Below are 26,130 nucleotides of genomic sequence, written 5' to 3'. Positions count from 1 at the left end.
TCTCTTCCTGGTCCCTCTGAGGAAGGGAGTGACAGAACAGCTTTGGTGGCACCTAGTGTCCAGCTAGAGCCAACCTCCCCTAAGTACTAAGCTTCAAGTAGGCATGTCCTGTGAGAGACAGCTAAGGTCTCTGAGCTCCTCTCCTTTGGAGAGGAGGCTGGGGGATAACCCCATTGCTCTCTACAGCTTTCTAAAGAGGGGGAGTGGGGAGGGTGGTACTGAAATCCACTCCCTGGTATCCAGTGGCAAGGGAATATGTGGGAATGGTTCAGAGCTGCACCAGAGCACATTCAGACTGGACCTTTGGAAGCATTTATTTACATTTTTTTTAGGGTAGTCAAACACAGGAACAGTCCTCCATGAGAGCTGGTCGATGCCTCGAGCCTAAGAGGCATTTGGACAATTCTAAAAACACCCTTTAGAATTGGTCAGCCCTGAATTGTTCAGGCAGTTGGACTAGATAATCATTGTAGGTCTGTCCAACTGAGATAGTCTATTCTACAAGCCATCCTGCTCTGGGATAAGCTTTTCTAAGAGCAACCTGAGGCTTGAAGTGCCTGAGACAGCTTGCATATGATATATACAGAAACTATGTGCAGCACACAGAAAAAAATTTTGGGGCTGCCTGGTTGAATACTTAGTTAAGCTCAGACTCATAGAGAATCCCATTGTGTTGGAAGGTGGTAATAACCCTGGTACTCACACAGCTATTTTGGATGGGTGCAACTGTTTCATGCTGGCACATAATGTTTCAGATGTTCTCTTTTCATGATTGTATTTCTGGCTTCATAATCTCTTTACCCATCCAATCAATGAATAGCTAAGATACCAAAACACTAGATTATTTTTATCTCCTGATTTTATCTTCAGTAGTTTCACATTTTCAGGTTTCTTTATAGTCAAGTCATATAGTCTTTAGGCACTTATTATGAAACCATAAGTCAGGAGTAATGACACTTCTAACTGAAAGATGCTGGTTTAACTATACTGGTGCTAATTTACAGATAACATGCAGAACAAAGAATACAAAAATACATAGCACACAATTATTTACCTTGCAGAAATAATTAACCTTTAGATGACTCACTTATAATAAAGAGCAAAGAAGAAAACAATGTGAACAAAGACAACACTGAAAACAATTATCTGAAAACACTGAAAATTTAGAAGGCAGTTTGTCTAGATATAGATGATCAAGCAAAATTGTGCAGTTGATGAATTAGACAGTATCTTCATTTTGGGCCATGCCTCTTATGATTGCAGTGTGTTGGAAAATGGCTTTATAATGCAATGAATTTTAATAAGAGTTAGAGGGGATATTCTATTGCACCTGCTATGGTTTTAATATAAAAATATGATTGAATATGCCTCAATTCAAGTAGATAATAATGATTTATAAATCCAAGTTTTTTAAAATAAATAATTTTTTGTATTTGTTATAAGGTTGACCAAAGAGCTGATCTGGTGTATTTTTTGTTTTTTCCTGAGATCCCTTATAAAACTATAGATTTTTGAGATTGTTTTGCCTCCTGTTTTCAGTCCTTGCATTTTGGTTTCTTGGGCATAAAAAAGGTATTCATCTAGCAGTTGGTGTTCCAGCTAACTGGTTTCACTGGGCTTTCAAATCCCAGTATTCAGTCTTCTCTATTTGAAAAAATAAATACAAAAAATAAATACAATAAATAAGAAATTTCAGTGTTAAACTTTGTGCTTCTTTTTAATAGCTTAAGGCTGTTTTGTGTAAGTAATCACTCATTCCAGTATAGTTGGGTTGCTGTTTTTTTTTCTTTTAAGAAAAGTCAATTAAAGAATAGAACATTTAGTCACTGAAAGTAGTGGGTGGTTTGAGGCAATATCTGTAGATTTGTTTCAGACATGCAAAAGGCCAATTGACCCAAATCCTTCAATCCTGAAAGTGGCTGAACTGTGCTAAAGCAGACTTTAGAAAACTGCAGAGCCAAGTCCTGATGTCTCTATGAAGCTATGTTTTTTTGAATTTGAATCCACTTATTCTTAATAATTATAAATTGTTAAGGATCTTCAGCCAGCAAAGTGCAGTGGACTCCTCCTGCCTATTTTTCCAGGAACTCTGTATTGCTTTTTCTCAACTAGCAATTCATCTAGATATGGTGGATATAAACAGGAAAAGCTACTATTTCTTCATTATTCAAGTATTCAAAAAGGTCAGACATAACCCTGGCCTCACAAAGATCAATGTCATTTGGGACAGTCGAGCTTGATGGAGAAGTGAGGATAAAAGGAGAAGAGGGAGTCATAGACAAACATGAAAATAGTAGTAGGAGGAGGAATGATGTCATGCAAAAAAGGGGCCAGCAAAGTGAAAAGAGGCTGTTGAAATGTGAGTGAAAGACGCAGAAAAGTGGTGCAGCTCAGAGCTGGAAAGGCATCTGTGACTGCAAGTTTCTTGGGTCAGGGGAATAAGGGAGGCGATTATCCCAGAAGCACTGGGGATGCTTAAATGAATAAAGAGAGGAGACATGCAGGTTTATTTCTGGGGCAGGTCTGGTATTAAGGGCCAATTAATGTAAGCAGCAGCCCATATTACCTAGCATGGGGTGACAGAAAAGTAAAAATTAAGTGTTTATTGTTCTTTGACAATAACTATATCTTGGTGAAATCAACAACCTGGTAAGAATGGTGTATTCAATTATATTAGTATTCTGCTTGGAAATTAGATTGGAGCAAACAGGTGAAAGCTGTTCTTGATACAACAGGTATCTTGTTACTGATTAGGGTAGATGACGAGTAATAGTTTGGGGAATTGTAGTTTAAGAATTTTTTTAGGTTACTTTGTGGGTTTTTTTCCCTATTGTTTTAAATGTAAGACTTGAATTATTACTATTAGTTTTAAATAGCATATATTGAAAATTCTTAGAACACCACAGTATATTGGATGAGGACTGCTGATTGGATTTTTTTTTCTTCCTCTCCTCTCCTGGAAAAAAATAAAACCCAAAATCCAAACAAACCAAACAAAAAACCAACAAAACTGCAAACACCAAAAAAATGCCAAAACCCACACTCACAAGAAAAAGGCAAAGAACTCCACACACACTTCAACACTTCAAACATTCACTTTAATTCTTTCAAATCCCTTTCTTGGCGTGTATCTTTTCCAGAGAATTATTTTCCCTTTTTATTTCTACATTTTGTTCTCATCCTGTGAGATATTCCTGCTTGGTCTGTTTTCACTACTGTGACCGAAGGCTTCAGATTTTGCTGCTGGATCCTGCTCATTTTTAATATTGTGACAAGTGACATACTTTGTTCTGGCTTAGCCTTGAAGAAAAATCTTTTGCGTACTTATATGCTGAAAATTAAAAAGTTGTGTATTCTTTGTGTTTTACAGTGAATTCAAGGTGATTTTATTATTAGTGGCATTGCTATTTTGCATGTTTATTCTAAGTTAGAAGTAAGATTACACAAATCATTCTAAAACCTTATTTATTTTATTACTATGTATGTTTTCCATAGGCAGTGACATGATTAGAAATAGCAGCATCTTTTATAAGTGAAGTACTGTGGGTTCAATTCCAAATAATTCTTTTTGTTATTTTTGTAAAGCTTTGATTTCAAATCCAAGTAAAAGGTTTTCATTTACTATAATGGAAGACCAAAGTGCTTTAAAACCTCTATTCTCAATGTAAGATTAAAAAAAAAAAAGTAGGTACCTGCACTCATTTTCTCCTGCTGAATTAGCACCTCTGATGACTCTAGTGAGAAGATTGTTTTGTACTGGAAGCAATCTTGGGGGAAGAATTACAGTTCAGGAATCTCATTCCTATTAGAGTAGTAGATAAAATAGGTAGAAAGGCCAAGCACTTTGGGCTTTATAAATCTTATGATCTTTGCTATATTCAGTTTTTAAAAGAGTGAAAGAAGGTCACTTTCTCCTATAAATATCCTGCAGTGGGAGCATTAGGATAATTCCAGTGCCCCAGTCTTTTCAGTCTCTGTTGGATGTGCTCTGAGTATGTCTTTCAAATAAAAATTAGACTTCCAGGGATTTAGGCTTTGGCAAGAGCTTGCTACTGGGCTAGCTCTTCTGGTTGTGCCCAGAAAGCAGCCCTCCTAAACCAACCAAAGAGATAATTAAAATATAAAAACATGTGAAAAAAATCAGCAGATTTTCTGGATAGCAGTTCTGGAGCTGAATGCAAATTTTTCTAAAGTGACAGGTTGCTTAAGACATTCTTTGCATCTCATGCTAGTATGGCACTTCAAAGCAAAAATGCCTATTTGTTTAGGTTTTCTGTGCACACAGAGTGCTGCAGTTGTGTTTGAATAAAGGCTTTTATCAAACTATAAGTTGATGTGACTGTACAACTTTGGGAAACAAAATGTAATAAAGATAGCATATTCATTAAGATAAACAGGGCTTGGTCTCTAACCCCATCTTTACTGAGATCAATCTAATTCATTTTGTTAAACTATCAGGTAATTTTACTAATCTCTCTTCCCCTTTTAGTCAGGACCAGGGTTGTTATTAAAAAATTTGCAATTATTATTTCCAAATATCTTGTGTATGTATGCAGTTATTCTCCGCTGGAAGCAGGTCTGTTGCTAAGACCACTATTTTCACAAGATCATCACCCTAACAAAGAAGAAGAGCCATGCACTGTCTTTTCTAGGCTCCCTGACCTCTATCTCACATTGCAGTATTTGAAACATGGCCGTAAGTAATGAAGATGCTCAAGTACCCAAGGCCCATTAGCAGTTGAATGGAAACCAGCTCAGTGTGTGCACTGCTGTGTGCACACCCCATTCACACTACTGCCTGCACAAAACAGGTGAGAACAAAGCCTGATTATGGGCACACTCAAAGGCCACCTTCAAGATTTGACAATGTCTCTTGTTTCTATTGGAAGTAGCTCTTTGCAATTCCATGTCCTGTCAGGATGCTATGTAAGGTACCAGGAGCTTTAGAAGGAAATAGACATTTCCAATCAGCTAGGTAATTTTATTTTAGCTCTCTTATCTGTCAAACAACCTTCAGGTATTTTCCAAAGTGTGTGTAATACTGTCTGTTTCAAAATAGCTCCCAGCTACATTAAAGACCGTTAAGAAATAGGTGTCCAAGGTTGCACCAGTTTGACTACACTGGAAGTACAAGAGGCAGTTGCCCAATTCCTTCATGATTCTTGACAAGTGATTTTGTGTCTAATTTCTTTTTTGCTTCTGTGTTTACATATGTATATACCTATGTTTTATATGTAATTTATAAAGATGTAGGAATGTTTATATCAATCTTTCTGCTTTTGTTGTATTAACAAGCATTCAAATAGGGAATTACTTTGTTGAGGGAAAAATGAACTAAATTCAGATGAGAGATTTTATTATAGTTAATTCTGTATATTTGATAATATTGAAATTGTTTAAATATGAGGGAAATGGTGAAACTGTGTTTAGGCTGAATGATTCTACCCTTCTGCTCTTGTAACAAAGAACATTTCCTGTATTTCCTCTCTCAGAATTTTACTGCTCTCCAAGAGGAAATATTTGTATCAGATCCCTGGCCTCCTTGCTCTTAGCCTCTCTTAATGATGCAGTGTTCCTTTTCTTGCTGTTCCAACAGCAGCCCCCATACATGGTGAGGAGCCTCCATCTGTGCCTGTTGCAGACTGATCTCTGCCTTCTCGAGCACTGCTGCAGCTGGATCTGTCCTTCTGGCTGCAGTCTCCCTCGTGTCTTGTACAACAGCACTGCATTCTCTGACATAAATTTTCCAAAATTTTCCCATTATTTTTGCTTTCTCTCTGTTGTGTTGGATTAGGGATGAATGGCTGGTTCACAGTCCATCTGAGTGATTTTCGTTTGTTACTAGTGCATCTACAGTGTAAACAGCAGGACCTAAGATGATCACCCCGGATTCCTCCCTAGTCTCAGGAGTTACTGGAGATCAAATGAGTGAATCTAAAGCACAATTAATTTCATCTTCCAACAAGGTGTCTAACTGGTCAAATGAATCACACTTTAGGATACTTACTCTTGTCTCTGACTGTAAAATTGAAAAACCAACCAAAAACCCTCAAACTCAAGCTAATCTGTCAAGGATAGATTTAGACATTGCAGATATTCAAATCAAGAGGAAAATAATTTGACCTCTTTTGATTCAGAATATTTTCGTTTTATTATTTTTTTCCTTTTTTTGCATTTATGTCATTGCATTTTTATTTCTTTTCCACTGCTTAAGTATATTGTCTTAATTATTTTAGATGTCTAATCACATCTCTCAGCTTTGTCATGAGCATGTGGACAGGCATTGAGTTAAATAACTTACCTTTCTTATAATATCTTACAACTTTGAAATATACATATGACAAAATCTTGTTATATTCTGGGGTAGTGTTCTGAAATTTCACCTTCAGAAGATTCAGTTACTGATTGTATAAAATAGAATCTTGGCCCTTTCAGCTAAGGGTTTTCGGTATCTCCGAGTTGCTGGAAAATATCTGAATTTACAAAGACAACATCTTGCCAGTTTTTCTTGGACAGCACATGCAATAACTTCTGCTTAGTCTGAAATGAATTTGTTTTGTCTTTACTTTTCAAATTCATTGTAGCAATTGCAGCTTACATATTTTACTACAGTCTATAGAGCATTTAAGTTGAAGGCAGAAAGTTAAGTCAGAAATTTAAGTTGAAGAAAATTACACAGACTTTGTGTTTTCTCTGCTTGGCAAGTAAGGCATCTACTTAGAGAAAATTATTTTCATTTTACATTCATGCAATCCATGCTTCATAGCAAATGGCATAAAATCTTTAGGCAATTTATCTTATCAGCTTATTATCCTAGTTCTAAAATTCTGACATGCAGGATTTTTTTTTTTTTTTGCATATTCTTTGCCATGCTTTAATTAGTGCAAGTGATTCTATAAGAACTCTAGCACCTATTTCATTTTGTAGTAAGTCGCTGATCTTATCATATAAAGTTGAAAGGAAATGAAATGATGGGAGATTTACACAGTGTTCCAAATAGTGCTCCTATTTATTTTAATAGTGCAGATCAGAATGTGGATGAATCTCCAAAAAAACAAAGTGAATCGAGGCAAGGCTAATGCATCTTTTAACTTATAACCATTTTATTTATTATGCAGACAAACACACGCATCTCTGCGTGAGCAGGTTATTGGTCTGTCATTTCTTGTTTATGGTAATGAGTTCACTTTGTTTTAGTTTGTCAACTTTACATCAATTTATGAAGCTGTAGATAGTGTTAATGAGCCCCATGAAGGTTATTAGGAGCTGAAAGTGTATGCACAATGAAGCAGTAAGAAATGATTCATGGGCTGCTTGCTTTCATGGCATCTCCAACAGTGCTTTTAAAATATTTTGGGATCCTTAGATTAAAGCTGTCTTAATCTAAATTATGACATGTAGATTTTATATATGTGATGACATGTATGCACATACAGATACTGATTGTTAGGCAAAGCTCTACGTAATCCTCATTATGATTAAGCTATGAATATTCAGGTAAGTAATTCTATACTATAGAAATAATATTCTTGAGATAATACATTAAATATATCTGAATGATCCAATGAATCATAGAATAGCTGAAGTAGATTGCATTATTACATCTCAGTTCCAAGCTCTTGATTTTTCTGCTACCCAAAGTATGTTTCAGGGGTTAATGACAGTGCTGTGTCCAAAGTTTCTCAAAACACTAGTGTGGCACAATATGTTTCTGTACTGCAAAGAGAAATGTTGGAAGAAGTACTGCTAGGCAGGGTCCTTTCTACTCCTCATCTCCAAATTAATGTACACCACTTAAGCACTGCTGCTCCAGTAGGAGGTAGTAGTGACTCCAACCAGTCTTTCACTTCATTCTTCTGCTGTTCTGATCCCTTTAAATATTTCTGCACAAGTCACTGAGAAAACTTTATTGAGAAGATTGACACCAATCACTGAGCTTACTGATCTTTAGAAAAGAGTTCTATTTCCTTTTCTTCCTTTTCTAAGGTTTAACAGTTGCATACAAAAATTAATCTCAATTTGGGTTTTGTTACAATTACAAGAGCCTTCTGCATGACTTGAGCTAACTAATTAAAATTCTCATTAAAGTCTGAGCCATTGAAGCAAAGAGCTAATACATCATTTCTCTCCACTTTACAATTGATATATTTTCAGCATGTAATAGCATTCACAGGGATCATTCCATTCATTCATATGCCTCTAAGTAGTTATATTCTGGCCCATATTTCCAAAAATGGCTCTTATATTTGGAATAACTGTGGTGTTCCAGACTCAAAAAGCCCATCCAACAAAGTCCTCAGTGCATGTGCACATGTGGTTTCAGTTCAGTTAGTTAGTTGAGATGTAAAACTTTCCAGTCACTGAAGATAAATGCTTTTGACTTTGACCATTTAGCCCCATTTTCTGATGACTGAGATCACAGGATTCCTCTCTCATGTCTCAGAAGTTGTAAGGCTCTGTATATTATATTAGTTTAGGAACATGGGGCTCTTCCTCACCTATATTGCTCTTTGAGGGGCACTACTTGTTCCAGGCATCTCAGCCCCAAAACTGTTTTGTGTGGTGTTGACAAGGTATTGCATACTTGAAAGTAGCTACCCCTGAGATCTTATATTTAATGGAAAAAGTTAAACACATGTATACACAAATACATGCTCTTTGAGTTTGTGACTATATGTCTGGGAGGAGATGAAGTCTCGAGATCTATGAATAAATGCTTCTCCATGAAGAGTGTAATCAGAGGAACACATTCTTATTTTTACAAGCTAGCTCAGGGTAAACACTGAAAACTATTTCTTTTTTTCCCCTTTCACCTGCATGGACTTGTAGCCATAGCTGCACACAGGACTGTTGCACAGTTGAAAGTGAGAAAAAAATGTAACTCACACTGTAGATCTTTAGTTCAGATTTATTGGCACTGCCCCTAACCATTCTGATGAACACTAGATTTTCACAGGTGCCCCTCAGAGGGTGACTAAAGAAAAAATGGATTGATTTCAAGTATATCTTAGTATCCTTTCTAGAGTTTCATGGATTACCAAGTGGATTGGAAGGTATAATGAAGCTGAAAATGGTTTTTAATTAAATATTTTCACTTCTTTTCAGTATACCTCTGCTCTGACCTATGATGCGGTTCAAGTGATGACAGAAGCTTTCCGGAATTTGCGTAAACAGAGGATTGAGATCTCCAGAAGAGGAAATGCTGGAGATTGTCTTGCAAATCCAGCTGTACCCTGGGGTCATGGTGTAGAAATAGAAAGGGCATTGAAACAGGTAGCTTCCCTGGAGTGGATGCTGGGATGAGCGCATGTGTGAAATTCTCTATTAATGCTTGAAAATATCTTCTAATCTCCTAACCTGTCTGGAGCTTGCTGGCAATAATGTGGAAGTGAAGTGCTCAGGAACCTGGCTAACATAATATATTGCATATGAAAATTACTCTTAAGTGAATGTTTTTTGAAATATTAATAATCATTTGTGGAACTAAAAAACCCATTTTCTAAAAAGAAATAAACATAATTCTTCTACCACTTCCATCTTTATCTGTTATAGGTTCAGGTGGAAGGGCTAACAGGAAATATCAAGTTTGATCAGAATGGAAAGAGAATCAATTTTACAATAAATGTCATGGAACTCAAAAGTACCGGTCCTCGGAAGGTAATTTGAATTGTCTTATAGCATCTTTAAAGGTTTATCCATTCTGAGCAATGGTTAAGGTAGGTACTGAAAAGCACTTAATTAAAGCACGAGTTGTGATAATATTTATTCATAGGTGTATTCTACAGTGGTCTTGCAGACCGAAGTAAACATGTAATATTTCTTTCTAACAAATATGAATTATTATTTCTGGTAAGTACTATGTAAGAGTGTTTTCCTTTCAGTTTTGTGAATTAAACTTTTTACTTTCTGATGTGAATTGTTAAAGGTGAGCCAGCATTTGGAGAAATACGCTTCTGAATGGCAAAAGCTGGATACAACTTTTTAGTGATGTTTTTGTAAATGTGTTTGTGTTTCTACTCTAATTTCAAATCATACACAGAAAAACAATTTTGTATGTTTTGCTGATCTGGAGTATTTCAATTTTACAATGTGTGATCTTTATATTAAAACCTGTTAATATGTGAATAAAAATGGTATACCTGTTCTAGACAAAGTAATGTAAAAAAAAATGTCATTAGTCCAATTTTTTAATGTTTGTTGTAATCTTTCACTACATAAATAGAAATGCTTACAGTGGTAAATCCATAGCTGAAATAGTTCTCTGTGAACAAAAATCAAGGGCATAGTAATAACATGCTTTACCTTTTCTGGAAAAGTTCATATTCACTGAATACTCATAGTGTCTGTGCATCCTATACACTCTCTTTAGATTGGATATTGGAGTGAAGTGGACAAAATGGTTGTGAATCCTCTTGACGGCCCTCTTGGAAATGAATCTTCAGGACTAGAGAATAAGACTATTATTGTCACCACTATTTTGGTAATTAGCCTCCTATTTTGTCAGAAGACTGTCTGACAATGATTTGTTTCTTGGCATTATATTAGTTAAAATGTACTGGTTTTTTATTATTTGGAGTTGTGAGCTGTTACTTATTGTGATACATAATAAAATCTAGAAATTAGGGAAATACATGGGATTCAGCATGTGGTTTTGATTTGTAGAGGATGAATGGTCTTTGATTGATTGAACACACTAGAAAGTTATGGTTTTTAAAACTTAAAATGGAAATTAAATACCTGCTTTCAAAGGAGAGGAACTTTCTGAGAGGCAGAACCATAGTGTCCATTTTAGAGAATAGATTTTGACAAACAGCAGAGACTGGTTCTTATGCTTGGGGATTGTAGCCACTATGGATTGGTAAAGTGTAAAATTAAACATTAAAAATTGTATTCTAGTTGTTTAGAAAATTAAATTGTATATTATTATAGAAAAGCATTTTTCTGTAAATTACAGCGCTTGTTTATCAGTTTGAACGACCCATAAGTTAGCATAGGAATTTCTCTGGATACAAGAACAGTCCTGTAGCAGCTGAGCAAAGAGGAAATATGTTAATCCAATTTATGTCTCATCACCAATTTGCTGATGATAGAAATTTAGTGCATAGTTATGGATATCTTACCTGTTGTTTGTATAGCAATTTAATAAAAATATAGCCTTGAGAGCCTCAAGTGTTTTCTCAGGGAGAGATGTGGTTGTGAAATAGAAAATAATTTTCTTGTATAAGACAGCAACAAAAGCAACTAAATACCTTTGCCTTCTTCCATCCAAACTGTATGAGAGAAAGAAACTGATTTTGGAATTTACTCTTTCTTCTCTGAGTGCGTAACTCCTGTTAACATTCATGGTCATTATTAACATACTTCTGGGAATCACTATGCCTGTAAGTACTGTCATTTGTGTATGACTGGAGAATGCAGCTTTTAAATGTGTTAAAGACATGTGCCATTAATAATTAACAATATAACGTTTACATAGCATGTATGATTCAGATGGTATCTGCTGCCTTTTTCACATGTAAAAAGGAACATACCAATCTGTGAAGTGTACAAATGATGCACCTGTCTCTGTCAAGTAGCTAAGGCAAGTTCTTTCTGTGCAGGAGTCCCCATATGTCATGATGAAGAAAAATCACGAAATGCTTGAAGGGAATGATCGATACGAGGGCTATTGTGTGGACTTAGCTACAGAAATTGCTAAGCACTGTGGATTCAAATACAAGCTCACAATTGTTGGGGATGGCAAGTATGGGGCAAGGGATGCAGACACGAAAATCTGGAATGGGATGGTTGGAGAACTTGTTTATGGGGTAAGAAAATTTTCTATAATAAAGCTATTAAAGATGACTAATGGAAGGAGTGGGATTTGCTTTCATTTTCTCTGTAGAGTGTAGGAAATTTACGTAATTAATTTTATAGGGATTAATAACTTTTAATGGCATGAAAAATTTTGAAAATAAAACATTAAATTACATTTCAAATGCAAATAAAGCTGGGGGAAACTGAATGCATATTTCATGTTTCTCACCAGGTGAAAAGCAAAGTACTTGGCTAAACTTTTAAATGGCATATGCTGTTAAAAGGGCATATGTAAAAACAAAAGCTTGGAATACACCAACCATATGGCTCTATGTAATTCAGTACGAGTTCAACTAAAAATTTCAGAAATTCTCCACAGGATGTTCTCAGTGAAACAAATGTCTCTGCGGTCCTATTTTCTATTTGTGAAATGCTGTAGAAACTAAGCAATTTTTTGCTCTGTTCGTTGCATTAGCTATTATTTGCTTTTTTTCTTCCTTTACAGAAAGCCGATATTGCAATTGCTCCATTAACTATAACATTGGTGAGAGAAGAGGTGATTGACTTCTCAAAGCCCTTTATGAGCCTGGGGATATCAATAATGATCAAGAAGCCTCAGAAGTCCAAGCCAGGAGTGTTTTCATTTCTTGATCCGTTAGCATATGAAATCTGGATGTGCATTGTTTTTGCCTACATTGGGGTCAGTGTAGTTTTATTCCTGGTCAGCAGATTTAGCCCATACGAGTGGCACACTGAGGAATTTGAAGATGGAAGAGAAACGCAAACTAATGAATCAACTAATGAATTTGGGATATTTAATAGTCTCTGGTTTTCCCTGGGTGCCTTTATGCAGCAAGGATGCGATATTTCGCCAAGGTTGGTTACTCACTCATTTCAACTTTGTGCATTTTTGGTCTCAGCCATCTCAGCCAGAAGAGGTTCGTGGTGCATATATTTTCATTCTTGGAGAGAAATTAAATGCAATGATTTTTCCCTCCCTAAAGTCACAGAAGTCCTTGAAGTGAAAGCACTTGTCTGTGACATAGGGTCGGGATGTAGTTGATCGAATTTGTCTTAATGTCGATCATAAATTTGCCAAGTGAAGTTATATACACCATGCAGAGACTGTAAAATGCATAAGGTGCACATCATTCCATGCCTTCTTGGAGGGGTACCGTGTTTTTGCTGCATATTCCCATTTTACAGTTGACAGTGCATATGGTTCACCACAACTGTAATGGGAAAAAAGGATAACATACTAGTCACGAACTACAGAGGCAGTGCTTTCCCTCTAAAACTCCCTGTACATCATAACATGGTTATTAACACACTCCTCTTCCCCAAGAGAGCCTTGAACTGAAGTAAATGTCCTGTGATGGCTCTAATTTCAAGTGGATAGTTACAAAACGCTGCTGTTTTTCCATGGCCTAGTTTTAGAAAAGTCACAAAGGAAATTATGAAAATGAATCTTAAGGTCCGGTTTATAAGTGCTTCATTCCTCATGGATTCTCTTCTATTTTATTAGGGACAACTGTAAAGCACTTAAGTTAATTCCTTTGCAGTTCATTAAATATTCTATTTTGCTTGTGCCCAAGTGGTTCTAGCCTTGATTCAGCGAAGTCGTAAGTAGGTATGTAAATTGCTGCTTGAAGGAAATATAGTAACAGCCAGGTTTAAGGAAATCAAATCAGAGGACTTAGTTAAAACTGCTTATTATAATTACATTTCTTATAAACATCCTAAAGACAGGGAACAGGTCTGTTTCTAGTGAGTCTAGTGGTTGTTGGTCAAAATAAATCAAACCAAGGGAGCATTTCTTAGATATTAAGTCATGCATCTCAAAACGCAACAGCAGGTTTTCAAGTTGTTCTACCTTAGAAATAATAGCTTTTATTGTGTGGGAACTTATGCAATTCCCTGTAAAGGCTGCTGTATCACAATGGGAGATGCCAGCCTTTATGGTGAAAGATGCAATGCATTTGGCTCCTAACCCAATAAGAATTCTATACAAGAGACAAGACAGTGAAGAGGGCAAATTGCTACAGATCATGAGAAGTTGTGTTAATTTCACTCCTGTGGAGTTTTTGTATTGATTGCACACTTCACAGTTGGAGTTTCCTGTTAAGTCACATATTAGTACAAAATTATTTTTATTTAATCAAATCTGTAGTAGAATTATGATCTTTTTATTGTTATCATTATTATTTTTCTATCTTTGAAAGGGCAATGGATGTTTTATATAGCTGATAGGTATTGAAAGGTAGTGCAAGAATACTGATAGCAAATGGTCATCATAAAAGGTGCATGAAACTCAGTTCTGGATATTCCATATTTAGCTTCACTGAAGCATTTAAATTTATTTCACTGAAACCATAATTTTGAGGAAGGTGTTTAGTTTGTATATTATGTGTTTATTATGAAAATAGAAAAGGGCTGAAAAGGACTTGTAGTTTCTGATTTTGCACCAAACCATTTCACTATGGAATTTGAACTGCCTACAGATAAATCAGATTAAATATAAAAAGGACTGTCTTCAGACCTCAAAAACATACTTTTCTGAAGTTAATTTTTGCACTACTGCAATTATGTCTCTAATAAAAATGACAACTGCTCTAAGGCTTTTAGAGTAGACAGGTTACTAGGGTTCCCTGGCTCTGGAATAGAAGGTGGTGCTGAGTAAGACTGGACCACCTGGAAATGGTCTGTAGTAGCAGTCCCAATGTTGCCTCATGGGTAGTAGAGGAACAAAGGAGTACAACAATATATTATGTGATAATCATGTCTTAGAGCAATGTTTTCCTTATCTTTTCTGGGATGTAAGTGTGCTCTCCATTCTGCCAGATAAGGCTTTTCTAAGTACAAAAGATGGTGCACAAATTTATGTAATTGTGTACAGAAATTTTTATTATAGTACTTAAAGGTCTAGTAGATTAGGTGCTTCTAAAATATGGGTTCATGCTAGCACATTTCAACTGTTCAAAATGTCCATAAAAAAGAAACTACTCATTTAACTGTGACAGACTGCCTAAGGAAATTTAAATAAAAATGACATCCCAAATAATTTTACTTGTAAAATGCCATGTGGAAGCATAATTTCTGTAGGGGTATTGAGCTTATGTTTTTTTCCACAAAGTCAGTGGCCACTTTGCTCACAGATCATGGACATTTGAATAATAGAGGGTGTCATCAATACAATACAAAGTACCTAAAGTTGGCAGTTATTAAATACATGCTGATAGATTTTACCATGCAAATGCACAATATAAAATATTTTGTATAACTCAATATTTCACTTGTAGAATTATTTTATATTCTGATTATCCCCATTTCAAAATATGTAGGTGATGTTATTTCAAAAGTGACAGAAATAATTTTTGCAAAATACAGCTCACTTTAGAATGAGCTTGAAATAATTTTTTTTCTGTGGTCCTCTGAACAACATACTTTGAGCCTTATCTGACTTGGCTTTCATGTAGTAGAGTGAATTAGTGAGTCTGTTGTGACATAGAATAAATCTTTTAATGTCAGAATTATGACAGAGATTTTGTGCAATCACAATTAGAAAAATTATTTGTTCAGAATTGGTTCTATTTAATTTTATTCCCAGCTTGGTAAAAATCTGCTTTGCATAACTATAATTTTTAAATGTACATATATCTATATATAGTTATATCTATATATATTCTGTGTCGCAATTAGTTTGTGTTCTTATTCACAGTACAGTAGGCTGAGTGATTCCTAATTTGTTTACTTTATAAATAGAGGATACACACTAAGACATACCTAAGCTGCTGCACTGCCCTAGTACTAGACATGTAACTACATGAACATTCCTGCCAAATAATTAAGCATATCTCCAAAGATTATGTACTGCTTCCTATAATGTCTTGTTTGGAAACAAAGTGGTAATTAATTTCAAACTTTAAAGGCTCATTATAAAATGCCAAGTTTGACAATAATGTTATATCGCTATTTCTCTTACATTAGTTTTCTATTCTTGAAAATTATTGAGTTGAGTTGTGTGCTTTACTCTGTTTTATATATTTTCTTGAGTTCTTTTTTCTTCTTTCTTCTTGAGCAGGAGAAGCAAAACACAGATCCATAAGAGCCCGCCTGCTGCTGTTATAAACATCAGATTATTATTATTATTATTTCTAAAAATATATTTTCTTCACCATTTTTCTGTATTATCACTGATTGTTTCATGTCCAGTCCTCAGTTTGTTAAATGCTTGTATCTTTCAAAAGTTCTGTGCAGTTCTTAGCCCATAGATATTTCCTGGGCAAGCTTTCCATACAAATAATGCTATTTGTTTCTCACTACAGATTGTGCACAGCAGCATAAGCCATTGTTTTCTGGAAATCAGTCTTTGTCTGAATGTCTTGGGAAAACAATCAAGGCCCTTGATTTTAAAGTGCATACTGGTTTATCTGCTGTTTGAGCCTCATCATAATGTCACACAAAATCACTACAGAGGGAACAAAAAGTTTGTGTTAAATGTAGCACATTATGATGGAAGCAGTTTCCTTCAAGGGTTGTCAAAACTTTGAAGAACTGGATCGCTAAGTTCTTCCAGAAATAAACTGGAGTCCTGATTTCAGCAAAGTCCCAGGAGATCCAGTGGAGAATACCTTGATTTCCCATCTGATGTGTATAGAGAGCTGGACTCTGAGATAGCCTGAAATGCTTCCCTGTATTATTATGCACCATTTGCATAAAACTGATAACCTGTTCCTTTTTGGGATTTCCATTTCACTTTACAAATCCATTTCATACTTGTTACTAGATCCCTGTCGGGGCGCATTGTTGGAGGTGTGTGGTGGTTCTTTACCCTCATCATAATCTCATCCTACACGGCTAACTTAGCTGCCTTCCTGACGGTTGAGAGGATGGTGTCTCCCATTGAAAGTGCTGAGGATCTTTCCAAGCAAACAGAAATTGCTTATGGGACATTAGATTCTGGCTCCACTAAAGAGTTTTTTAGGGTAAGAATCTCTACTTTTTAGATTTTTTTTTTTAGATTGTTTTAAGTAGGTCTTCACTCATGTAAATGTGTTTTCTCTTGGCTTTATTAAGAGATTGCTATGAAAGTGTGATTTACAGAGCCCAACTCACAAATATAAGTGTTCCTGTTTATTTGTAATTGCTACATTTTTTTTTATTTACAACCATAAGATCTTTATATAAAAATGCAAAGCAAAATTACCTAAAAAATACTCTACTATAGAGAGAAAAACAAGGGATGTTTGAAGAAGGAAGCTGTTGTCATTTATCTGTTTAATAGCTCTGCTGTATTTTAGGTACCCATGCAGTAAATAAGAGCATGGCAAAGGTGTACATTCATGTCTTAATAAGTCATTCTACATGATTTTTCAAGCTTGTCAATGAGGAATGGGATATAATCCTTCAGGCTGCTGTAGAATATGCATGCCTTCTTTTGAAAACAGTTCTTACTTGTATTTGCATTACATTAATGCCTTGGAAGCCTGTCAGTCCTCAACCTCTACCTCTGGGTATTGCAATTTTAAAAATACATTAAACTTTCAGTGTGTGTCTTAGGCTACCCTTGAGACATCAGCTAGCCTGGTGAAATCCATCCAGCAAATGAGTGAGAGACTAAGGCTGCTGATAAAACAACCCAGATCCAGCCTCGCCTTGTCTGTGTGCTCTGTGTGTCTCTTACTCTATGTAGAAAATACATCTGAAGTGCTAAAATAGAAAGAAACTTCATGGTTTTTAGTGCACGATATTGCATTTAACAAAATATATATATAAAATAGCTATAAATCATTCATTTACATTTCAAACATACACTGACATGAAAATTAAATGTAGCAGGTTCTCAGAGATATTTTTTATATATTGTGTAATTAGAGCAGTAACTGCTAGGTTACGATTTTCACTGGATCCTTTAATGCATACGTAACTGGTAAAGGACTAAATAGGAATTATACTAGGCTCAACTGTAGAAATTTTCTGATTTTGAAGATAGGTTCAGTAATAATACCTGCTGCTGATTGCATTCCTGTTGGCTAAACCAAAACTAAAATCAGGTGTAGAACATAGTAAAAATGAGGTTCAGTTTGTGCTAAGTGTGTTTAGAAGCATTTAGAAGTATACAGGTATGTTTCTGGTTTTGTGAACCTAAATCTTTTAGAACATGGCTGTACTTGGGATTGAATCTGAATTAACAGTAGACCACATCTTCTGAATAATTTAGTGATTTTAGTGATTTTTAAGTGTTTGTTTTTTGAACAAAAAATATTTATATATGCATGCATTAGTATCTAGTCGTACTTGTAGCACATACATACACATTTCCACTTTTGTACAACTAGTGTTTCTGGTGACTGCTTGAGCATTAAAAGCTTACTTTTGTAAAAATTAGAGACCTTGTGAGGGTATATTCTTCATCTTTGGTAAAGTTAAGTTATCTTTGCCTCTACACAAACATAACTCTAATGATCTCTGGAAATTTCTACTCAGCAGTTTCTATCACAATTTGGTACATTATATGCAGAACAACTTCTTAGCCTGGTTTATCTATCTCCTATTTGCTAAAAACCCCTTAAACTTGTCCAGTTACTTTTCAAGAAATAACAACTGTAAAAATTTCTTTTTTAAGATGCCTGAAACTCAAGTTCCGAGAATGATACGCTCTGCTGAAGACAATGTGAAAGGAATTTCTAACACTAAGGAGACTAAAATTTCACCCAGAGTATTTCTGTATTCTGACTGGATTGGACTGGATGTGTGATTTTTATGTGACCTGAAATTAGCACTCAAATTCTTTGAGTAGCTGAAAACAACTTGAGTATATTTTTAGCAGCAAGCTAAAATGCTCTGGCTTCTTCTCTGTCACTCTCAAGAATTTAAAAAACATATGGGGTTTTTCAGTCAGTCTGTTTTCAGGAAGTGGTGTTATTTACAAGTTTGTTTTCTATTGATGGAATGTATACTGAGTTTTTACTAGTTCCTGGGGCAGCACAAAATAAAGGGTAGTTAGATACTTGAGATGAGACTGCTACACTGAATTATCTTTGCTACTAAAACATGTTTTGTGATAATACATTACACAATTGACAAAGAGATGTTTCACAGTATTTTTCAAAAAGGAATTCCTAACAATTGCCTACGTGGTAAAAGTTAGCTAAAAAATCCTCTTCTGAATAGCTGAATATAAATGTAGCTGATGTTAATGGAAAGAGGTGAGATCAAGCCTTTTTCTAGCTCCTGTGACTGCTCATCACATATCCAGCAGACAGTAGGCATGCAAGCTAGTCCATATCACTTGGAGATAACATCCTTGGCATTCATGTAAAAAGGATTTGTTGCCTTTGCATTTTACCCCAATTTAAGTAGGCTCCTTAGCTTTAAAGGTAGCATGGACCCATAGGAGATATTCTTGCCAGCAGTGTGTAGAGCATCAATTGGCACTGCATGAAGAAACATAAGTGAGAAAAAAAAAAAAAAGAAAAAGTATTGTGCTCTAGTGTTTCTAGTGCTGCTTTAAGATGAGAAGCAGAAGCTTGGTACATCCTATATAGGAAATACCAGTACAAAAATAATGGATTTTTAAAAATTTTTAAAAGAAAAAAGGTGATAAATAAAAGCTATTGACACAAACATCAGCGAGATGCTATTACTTGTTAGTAATAATCTTACAGAAAATTTTATAGCTATAAGTCTACAGAGACAGAATTTTTTTCTTTAATGGCACATCTGTCAGGTCTCTGTAAATACCAGAATGTGTAGTAGTTTTCCTCAGGAGTCTCAGAGTTGGCACTAGCAGAATCACAAGTATGATCCAAGTCTAAAGAGCTCTGTTTCACTGAGTTGGGATATTTACCACTTCTGATATTTGCTAATGCTTCTACTTTATAGATAGTCCCTGTAGAGTTCTTAGTGCAACTGAAAGCCTGAACAAAGGTATATATTGCATTGCTTTTGCAGTTTCTTTTGAGTTATGGGCAAAACAATGAAGTATGTGTGGCCATGGTTTCCCCTAAATGTATTGTTTTTCTCAAATCAGTAGTGGATTGTAGTGGTGGGATTGCAAGTAACCACTGGGAAGACTCAGGAGTCTTTTCAGTTGTTCTTGTGCAGGTGCATCATCATCTCTCTTAATTGCTGGGACACAGGTACTACTTGATGGAGAGGTAAATGGTGGGCAGTGAAATGTCATCACTCTGGTACGTCCTGGTGGCACTGTCCACTGTCCTTTTCTTCGGTGATTTCCCAGTTGGTACGTGCATTAGCCAGGGCACATAGCTGAACTTGGAAGGGGAGAAAAGTCACTAACCCAAGAAGACAGTCTACTGCTCACCTGCCCCTGAAGAAGGTAATTTTAAAGCATTGTCTATATGTGTTAACTCCTGAAGTTGCCTCACTTACTTTCATGGGCTCCGGCACTGGAAGAATCTAAGTATGTAAGCACTCACTGGAACATTTTCGTGCTTTTCACCTGCTTGAAGGCATAACGAAAATTAATGCCAAAATGATAGAACGAGAACAAAAGTTAATTATTTTTAGAGCTAAGTCATATTTTTACTGTATGCCTAGCTCTGTTCATTAAAAATATGTACAAATCGGATAAAAAAATGAAATTGATCATCCTACCTCTTTTTCCATTCCAGAAGATGAATTGTAACTAGTCCTATAAGTAAGGTAATAAGGCATCTCAAAAAGAAAATGATGTGCAGAGCAATAACTAGATTAATTTACTATCTCTCTGCATTAGTTTTTATTTAAAATAACTTCATATATACCTGTTTTTCAACCAGCAGTGTCACATGGACAGACCAATCTGTTTCATTGTAACTGTTTTGGTGGCCTTTAAGAATAGATCCTCTGCCAAAACAAAAGCAGCAGAACTGCTCCATAACAAAGGAAGTGTACTTTATCTTTCACTGAGAAGACTGTTTGTTGTAAATGTTCGGGAGTTGATAATTCTTGCTGAAGAGGCAAGAGTTACAGAATGAAAAGGTGGGTATTGGAAACATGTTGGAAGGATGACAATCCTTATAATCTTGTAGAGAAATCCTCTTGCACAGTGGAAAGCCAGAAACAAATGTAAGAGCTGACAAGACCTCTTTAGTAATTTCTCCTGCAAAAGTGATGTTTGTTGGGAGGCAAAGAAAATTTTGCCTGAAAGAAAATAGCAATGTCTTTTCTGAGTATCTTCAATAAAGTCCAGTGCCTCTACACTGGACTGAACAGTTGTGTTGCAAGACAGGATGCAAAAAAAAAAAAAAACAAACAAACAAACAAAAAAAAAAAAACAAAAACAAAAACACATACTGAAATTTCTAAAACAATAAAAAACCAAAACCACAGGAAAACTTTAGTGAGAAGAAACATGATTTTTTTTTTCTTTAAATTAAATTGAAGTACAAAACTATGAATCATACCTCAGCCTCAGTTTTTGAAGTGTGAGATGTAGAAGAATTTAGAATGTGCATTTCCAGAGTTTTATTTTGACTAGCTCCACAGAAGTCTCTGAGAGATGAAAGAGTTGAAAGAGCCATGAAATATCCTATAACACTTACCATGGACTCTGGTTGACACCTGAAGAGGCAAACAGTGTGTAAGACTGGTGATCATGGATCTGTGGAGCAGATGGGCCTGGAGAGTGTGGGTTTGGCTCTTCAGTTTGACGGAGAAAAAGGTCCATAGCTAAAATAATGAAGAGAGTCAGATCTGAGCACTGAGTTAGTGCAAGGACTGCCTTTGCACCCAATAGCATATTACTGAAGATATGCTTGTACTTTTCTGTGGTAGACAGGGTTCAAGTGGTTAATTTTCACTTTTCTCTTGTTTCTTGAGGTCCTTGCCTCTGGAGAGCACAAAAGAATTTATTTAGGCCATTTTGAAAGTTATGTTAAAAGAAACAATACAGTAATCAGTACTTTTTTTTTCGCAAAGCATCTCTTTTTGATATTTTTCAGGTTTATTTTGTTTCTCTTTCCACATTATACATGCTATAGTTAGAAACATCGTTTATTTTTCAGACTATATGTATTTGTAACTATTTTATTCTCAATTTTTACAATTTTTTTACTTTAATAATTATTATGTAGATTTTTTTTTTTCTTCTCAGTGTTTATTTTCCTGATGTATTAATCCTGAAGGAGCAGAAGTGTACTTTGTTTGCCATCCAAGATCTTAGCTTGCTTTGTACAAAGGCATTAATATTTCTTTATCTTGTCTGGAAACAGTTTTCTCCCAATTCTATCACACTGTTTTCTGATAACCATTTTGATCATAGTGACAGATCTGTGTTTCTTTTTGTTTTTGCCAACTGATAGTTTCCAATTTTATGCAGATTTTCTTGTTGCTTCTAAATTGTTGGATAATGCTTTTGAACTAGGAAGTTTCATTTCTATCATTCTAGTGATCAGAATTTTCCACTTCTCATATATAATAAATAAAACATTTTTCATTATCTATGTTTTGACCTCTCAGTTTCATTTCGTACTAACCCTAGTCATTTCTGTCTTGTAATGTTTTCACTTTAAAATGTCATCTGAAGCTGTGCATGCCGTGCAGTATTTACACCAAAAGAGCAGTAGTTTGAATGCTTTTTCATTCCTCAGTCCAGGCGGTATGTTTATGGTTCTAGACTCCAAGAACAGCATTTGCAGTTCTCCACAAATCTGTGACTGCTTGAGAAAACACTTCTGTGTTTTGGGATTTAGTTTATTCCCCCTTTCCCAGTATGGGTGCAATGAGCTCTTTTTCAGAATTGTAGAAATTAGTTTCTGTGATATTTATCTGAGTTTTTAAAGAAATTATATTAAGTGAACTGCTTTGATTTTATGAATATAGTGAATAGTCGAGAGGAATTTCAATTCTGAAGAAACTGAAATTAGTAAGTCTCAAAGGAAGAGTTATTTCAGCAGTTATTTTAATGACAGTTAAATTATTTGGGAATATACCTTTGTAGGAAAAGCCTTGGTCACTTAACTCCTTAGACCACATAGAGAATCTGATGATTATATAAGGTAATTGTCCTGCACATTTCTGGAAAAAGTTATTTTAAGTAAACTTTTGAGAAATTAATTTATGAAGTAGAATGTTTTAGATTTTTTATTAGTAAGAACTAATATATTACAGATATTTTTGGTAGCTCAATTAAGTAATGAAAACTGAAAAGCCATAAAACTGCATTTTGAGAAGATGAAACTAATTTTTACTATTGCTGAATAAATATATCCATATATTACAAAATTTAGAACTTACATTTATTTGAACATACTCACCTTAAGTATTCAGTCAGTATAAGCATTCAGTCAGTATAAACATTAAAGTACTTAATCTTCAGATAATTAAATGAAAAAAATTAACAAGTTTTGGCTTTTCTTACACTTTCTGGCTACTGGTGACATTACAACTTCCTGTCCTTTTGTTCAATATGGAAGGTTAGCACAATGGTTTCACAAATCAAGTTTGAGAATTGAAGATCTACTCCCACAGTACAAGATCATAATCTAGTAGAATTTTAGTAGTTTGAGGAGCTATTTCTGTCAAAGGCATACTAATTACAGCACCCCAGTTTTAAGAATATTAGGTCTTTGAATGTCAAAATAGAAAAGTTATCTCATGACCCACAAAATAAAGTTGATAAAGCTTTGCATAAATTAATTTCCTAATTAGTTTCATAATGAAGGTAGTATTCTACATTGGAATTGGATGTGTACTCTGTAATAATAATAATAAAATAAATTTTAGATGTAGTAATAAAGTTATCCCAATATCGTGTAGTTATGTGTGGAATAATTATTAATATTTATTAATCTATATTATATACTTATAATTTTTAAAGTTTATTTAATGAATTTTATATTGTTGTTGATATTATTTTCATGGTCAAAATGCTCAATGGTAACATGATTCTTTTTAACAACAAGTCAGTTCCTGGGACATTTTTGTATCAGTGTATTGTTGTAGAAGTCATTAATAACGGGACAAAAAAATGTTAATTGTGAGTATTAGGGTCTTGTACTACCATGTTGGTATTGATTGCAATACCAAAATTATAATTAGCTTCTAACATCTCATGCATACACTGAGTGTCACCTTAGAATTGCAATCAGCCACAGTAATTAAGAGCAATGCAGGTCATTTCCATCCTCTTGCATTCTTGTAGTCATTTTGTCAGTCTAGAATGGTTCTGTAATTTGTAGTGCATTTGTAGTGTGGAAGCCCACATTGTACACAGGGCATCCTATGTGTACACAGAATGATAGAGGGCTTCTTAACACTGGCATATTCTACATCTACAGATCTGCATTTCAAATAAATACAAATTCTGAAAATAATGAAGGAAGTAAAATGGCACAGTTCTGAAAATGTATAGTAATACTAAATATATTGTGTAGCAATATAAAAAAATCTAGAAGTCACCCATATTCCCTACAGAGTGCTTGCTGCTCTTTTATTTTAGGAATCTAGACAAAGCCAAGGACAAGGTAGGGATCCAGACTTAGAACTGTATGAATTCCAGCATGAAGATTTTCAGTTCCTGGCTGCAGAGGGCTGCAGAGCCATGGCCAGCCCTGAGTGTCATTATCTGATGACATTCTTATGGAATGTCTTACAGATTTACATTTTCATGATTGCTCGGTCAGATATTCCTGCCTTCATCCATAGAGCAAGGACCCTGTGAGCCATCTAGTGGGAGGTTTCTTCTTAACACTTGACCCTTTGGGATTCCTTGCAACCTTTTCCTGCTAAGCTGCCCAGCTGATAGTACACAGCGATGATTTACTTTGTGAACTGCTTCTTCAAAAATGGTGCAATAAAATTTTTAGGATTCTTCTAGTTTTTAGGGTCGTATGTTTGGGGATCTTTTGGGTGGGGAAAAAAGCAATATGTATGCAATATGGTAGATGTTCCAAGAATCTGAGAAACTCACTGTGCCTTCAACACACAGTTATTTTTCTGTCATTCTGTTATGCTGAGTATACCCAAGTCTTTTGGTATATATGGGTATACTGAGTATGTATAGATCAACAGATTAAAGCATGCAACAACTGGTCTGCGAGTGAACTTGCAAAAAGCCAACTGTGCCAATGTATATGTAGATTCTGGTAATATTTAGAAAATTTAGAAGCTAGAGAACTTTTAGTGGTTCTTGGTACTGCCAGAACCTTTTATACTAATAAACATACAGAAACCATGATGAAATCTGAGTCTCAGAACCTTCATAGACCACATTTCTGGACATGAAGATCAGGGTAAGTCTGGGAAAATGCTAATGCTGTATCATAAGAACAGTGAAGCCGTGGAAATTACTGGTGGTGTTACTGATACTTTTATACTTAATTCACTGATTTTTAAAATGGTATTATAGATATTAGAGCAGAATTGCAGTTTTGAAGTGTATGTTATAAGATAGCTTTAGTTGAGAACTGCATCTAATACATTTTATCAAAGTATAGATTTGGTATATTAGCACATAAAATAATATCACTAATAACCTGACCTTGACTTGTCGTGTGTCCTGTTTTACCTGTTGTTTCTTTGATAGCATTGCTTCTTTCTGGTGGGATCTAGGTGGCAAACTGTTTTCCTCTATTTCTTTACAGGTTAAAAAATAACAATCACTTGGTAGTTAAAACTGCCAATTATAGTTATAACTACCAATTGGTTAAAGCAAAAGAAACACACTTCAGGTAAAAATCTTTCTGAAGGAGAGCCCTGCCCTGTTGAGTTGAGTTGGAGAGGCATGTGGAGTTTAGAACAACCTTGAACCAGGTGCCTCACTATTAATGTTCCGTTTGGCTTTCACAGCAATTTTAGTTTCCTCTGTGGAGCAATCTGAAGTTTTCTAGTGCCACTGACACATTTCAGCTCACCTCTTGTTTGCATAATGTACAGCTGCAGAGCTGTAAAAAAGATCATCTTGTTTGAGTGGGAACTCCTGAATAACATTTTGCTCTAGTTTGAACAAAGACCTTACTTTTTAATCTGGCACACCTCTCATAAAGCAGAAATAGCATTGTTTGTTTCAAATCTTTAACATATATGTAAAAAATACAAGAAAAAATACAGTGACAGCATAATATTAATTAAAAAGAGAATATAGGTGCTGCTGTCTTCCAACATTGAATAATAAACTTGTCTAAAAAATCAATATGACATAATCATATTTTCCCAGGTGTGCTTTTGCTGTCCACATAAAGGTTAGTTAATTAGGCTTCATATTGTCTCCACAGAGATCTAAAATTGCAGTATTTGATAAAATGTGGACCTATATGAAAAGTGCAGAACCATCTGTGTTTGTGAGGACTACAGCAGAAGGGGTAGCTCGAGTACGGAAGTCCAAAGGAA

The 26,130-nt window shown here is 35.2% G+C and overlaps 1 protein-coding gene across 5 annotated transcripts in view; it reads left to right on the top strand.

Moving 5' to 3' along the window:
- Positions 1-26,130, top strand: part of GRIA2 (glutamate ionotropic receptor AMPA type subunit 2) — an 88,088-nt gene that overhangs the window by 55,790 nt on the left and 6,168 nt on the right. For all 5 annotated transcript variants that reach the window (XR_002466274.2, XM_021539579.2, XM_021539576.2 and 2 more), the window contains exons 7-13: positions 9,106-9,273; positions 9,553-9,657; positions 10,370-10,480; positions 11,601-11,807; positions 12,302-12,672; positions 16,583-16,781; positions 26,016-26,130. The exon at positions 26,016-26,130 is cut by the window's right edge and continues 133 nt beyond it. Coding sequence is in view for 4 of the 5 variants with exons in the window: in XM_021539579.2 (XP_021395254.1) it covers positions 9,106-9,273; positions 9,553-9,657; positions 10,370-10,480; positions 11,601-11,807; positions 12,302-12,672; positions 16,583-16,781; positions 26,016-26,130 (1,276 nt within the window). In the remaining variant the exon portion in view is untranslated. The remainder of the gene's footprint in view (positions 1-9,105; positions 9,274-9,552; positions 9,658-10,369; positions 10,481-11,600; positions 11,808-12,301; positions 12,673-16,582; positions 16,782-26,015) is intronic.

The sequence above is a fragment of the Lonchura striata genome, chromosome 4 (assembly GCF_046129695.1).
Source record: "Lonchura striata isolate bLonStr1 chromosome 4, bLonStr1.mat, whole genome shotgun sequence".
NCBI lineage: Eukaryota > Metazoa > Chordata > Aves > Passeriformes > Estrildidae > Lonchura > Lonchura striata.
Note: the sequence above shows the minus strand (reverse complement) of the source record. Positions and strands in the feature narration are given on the sequence as shown.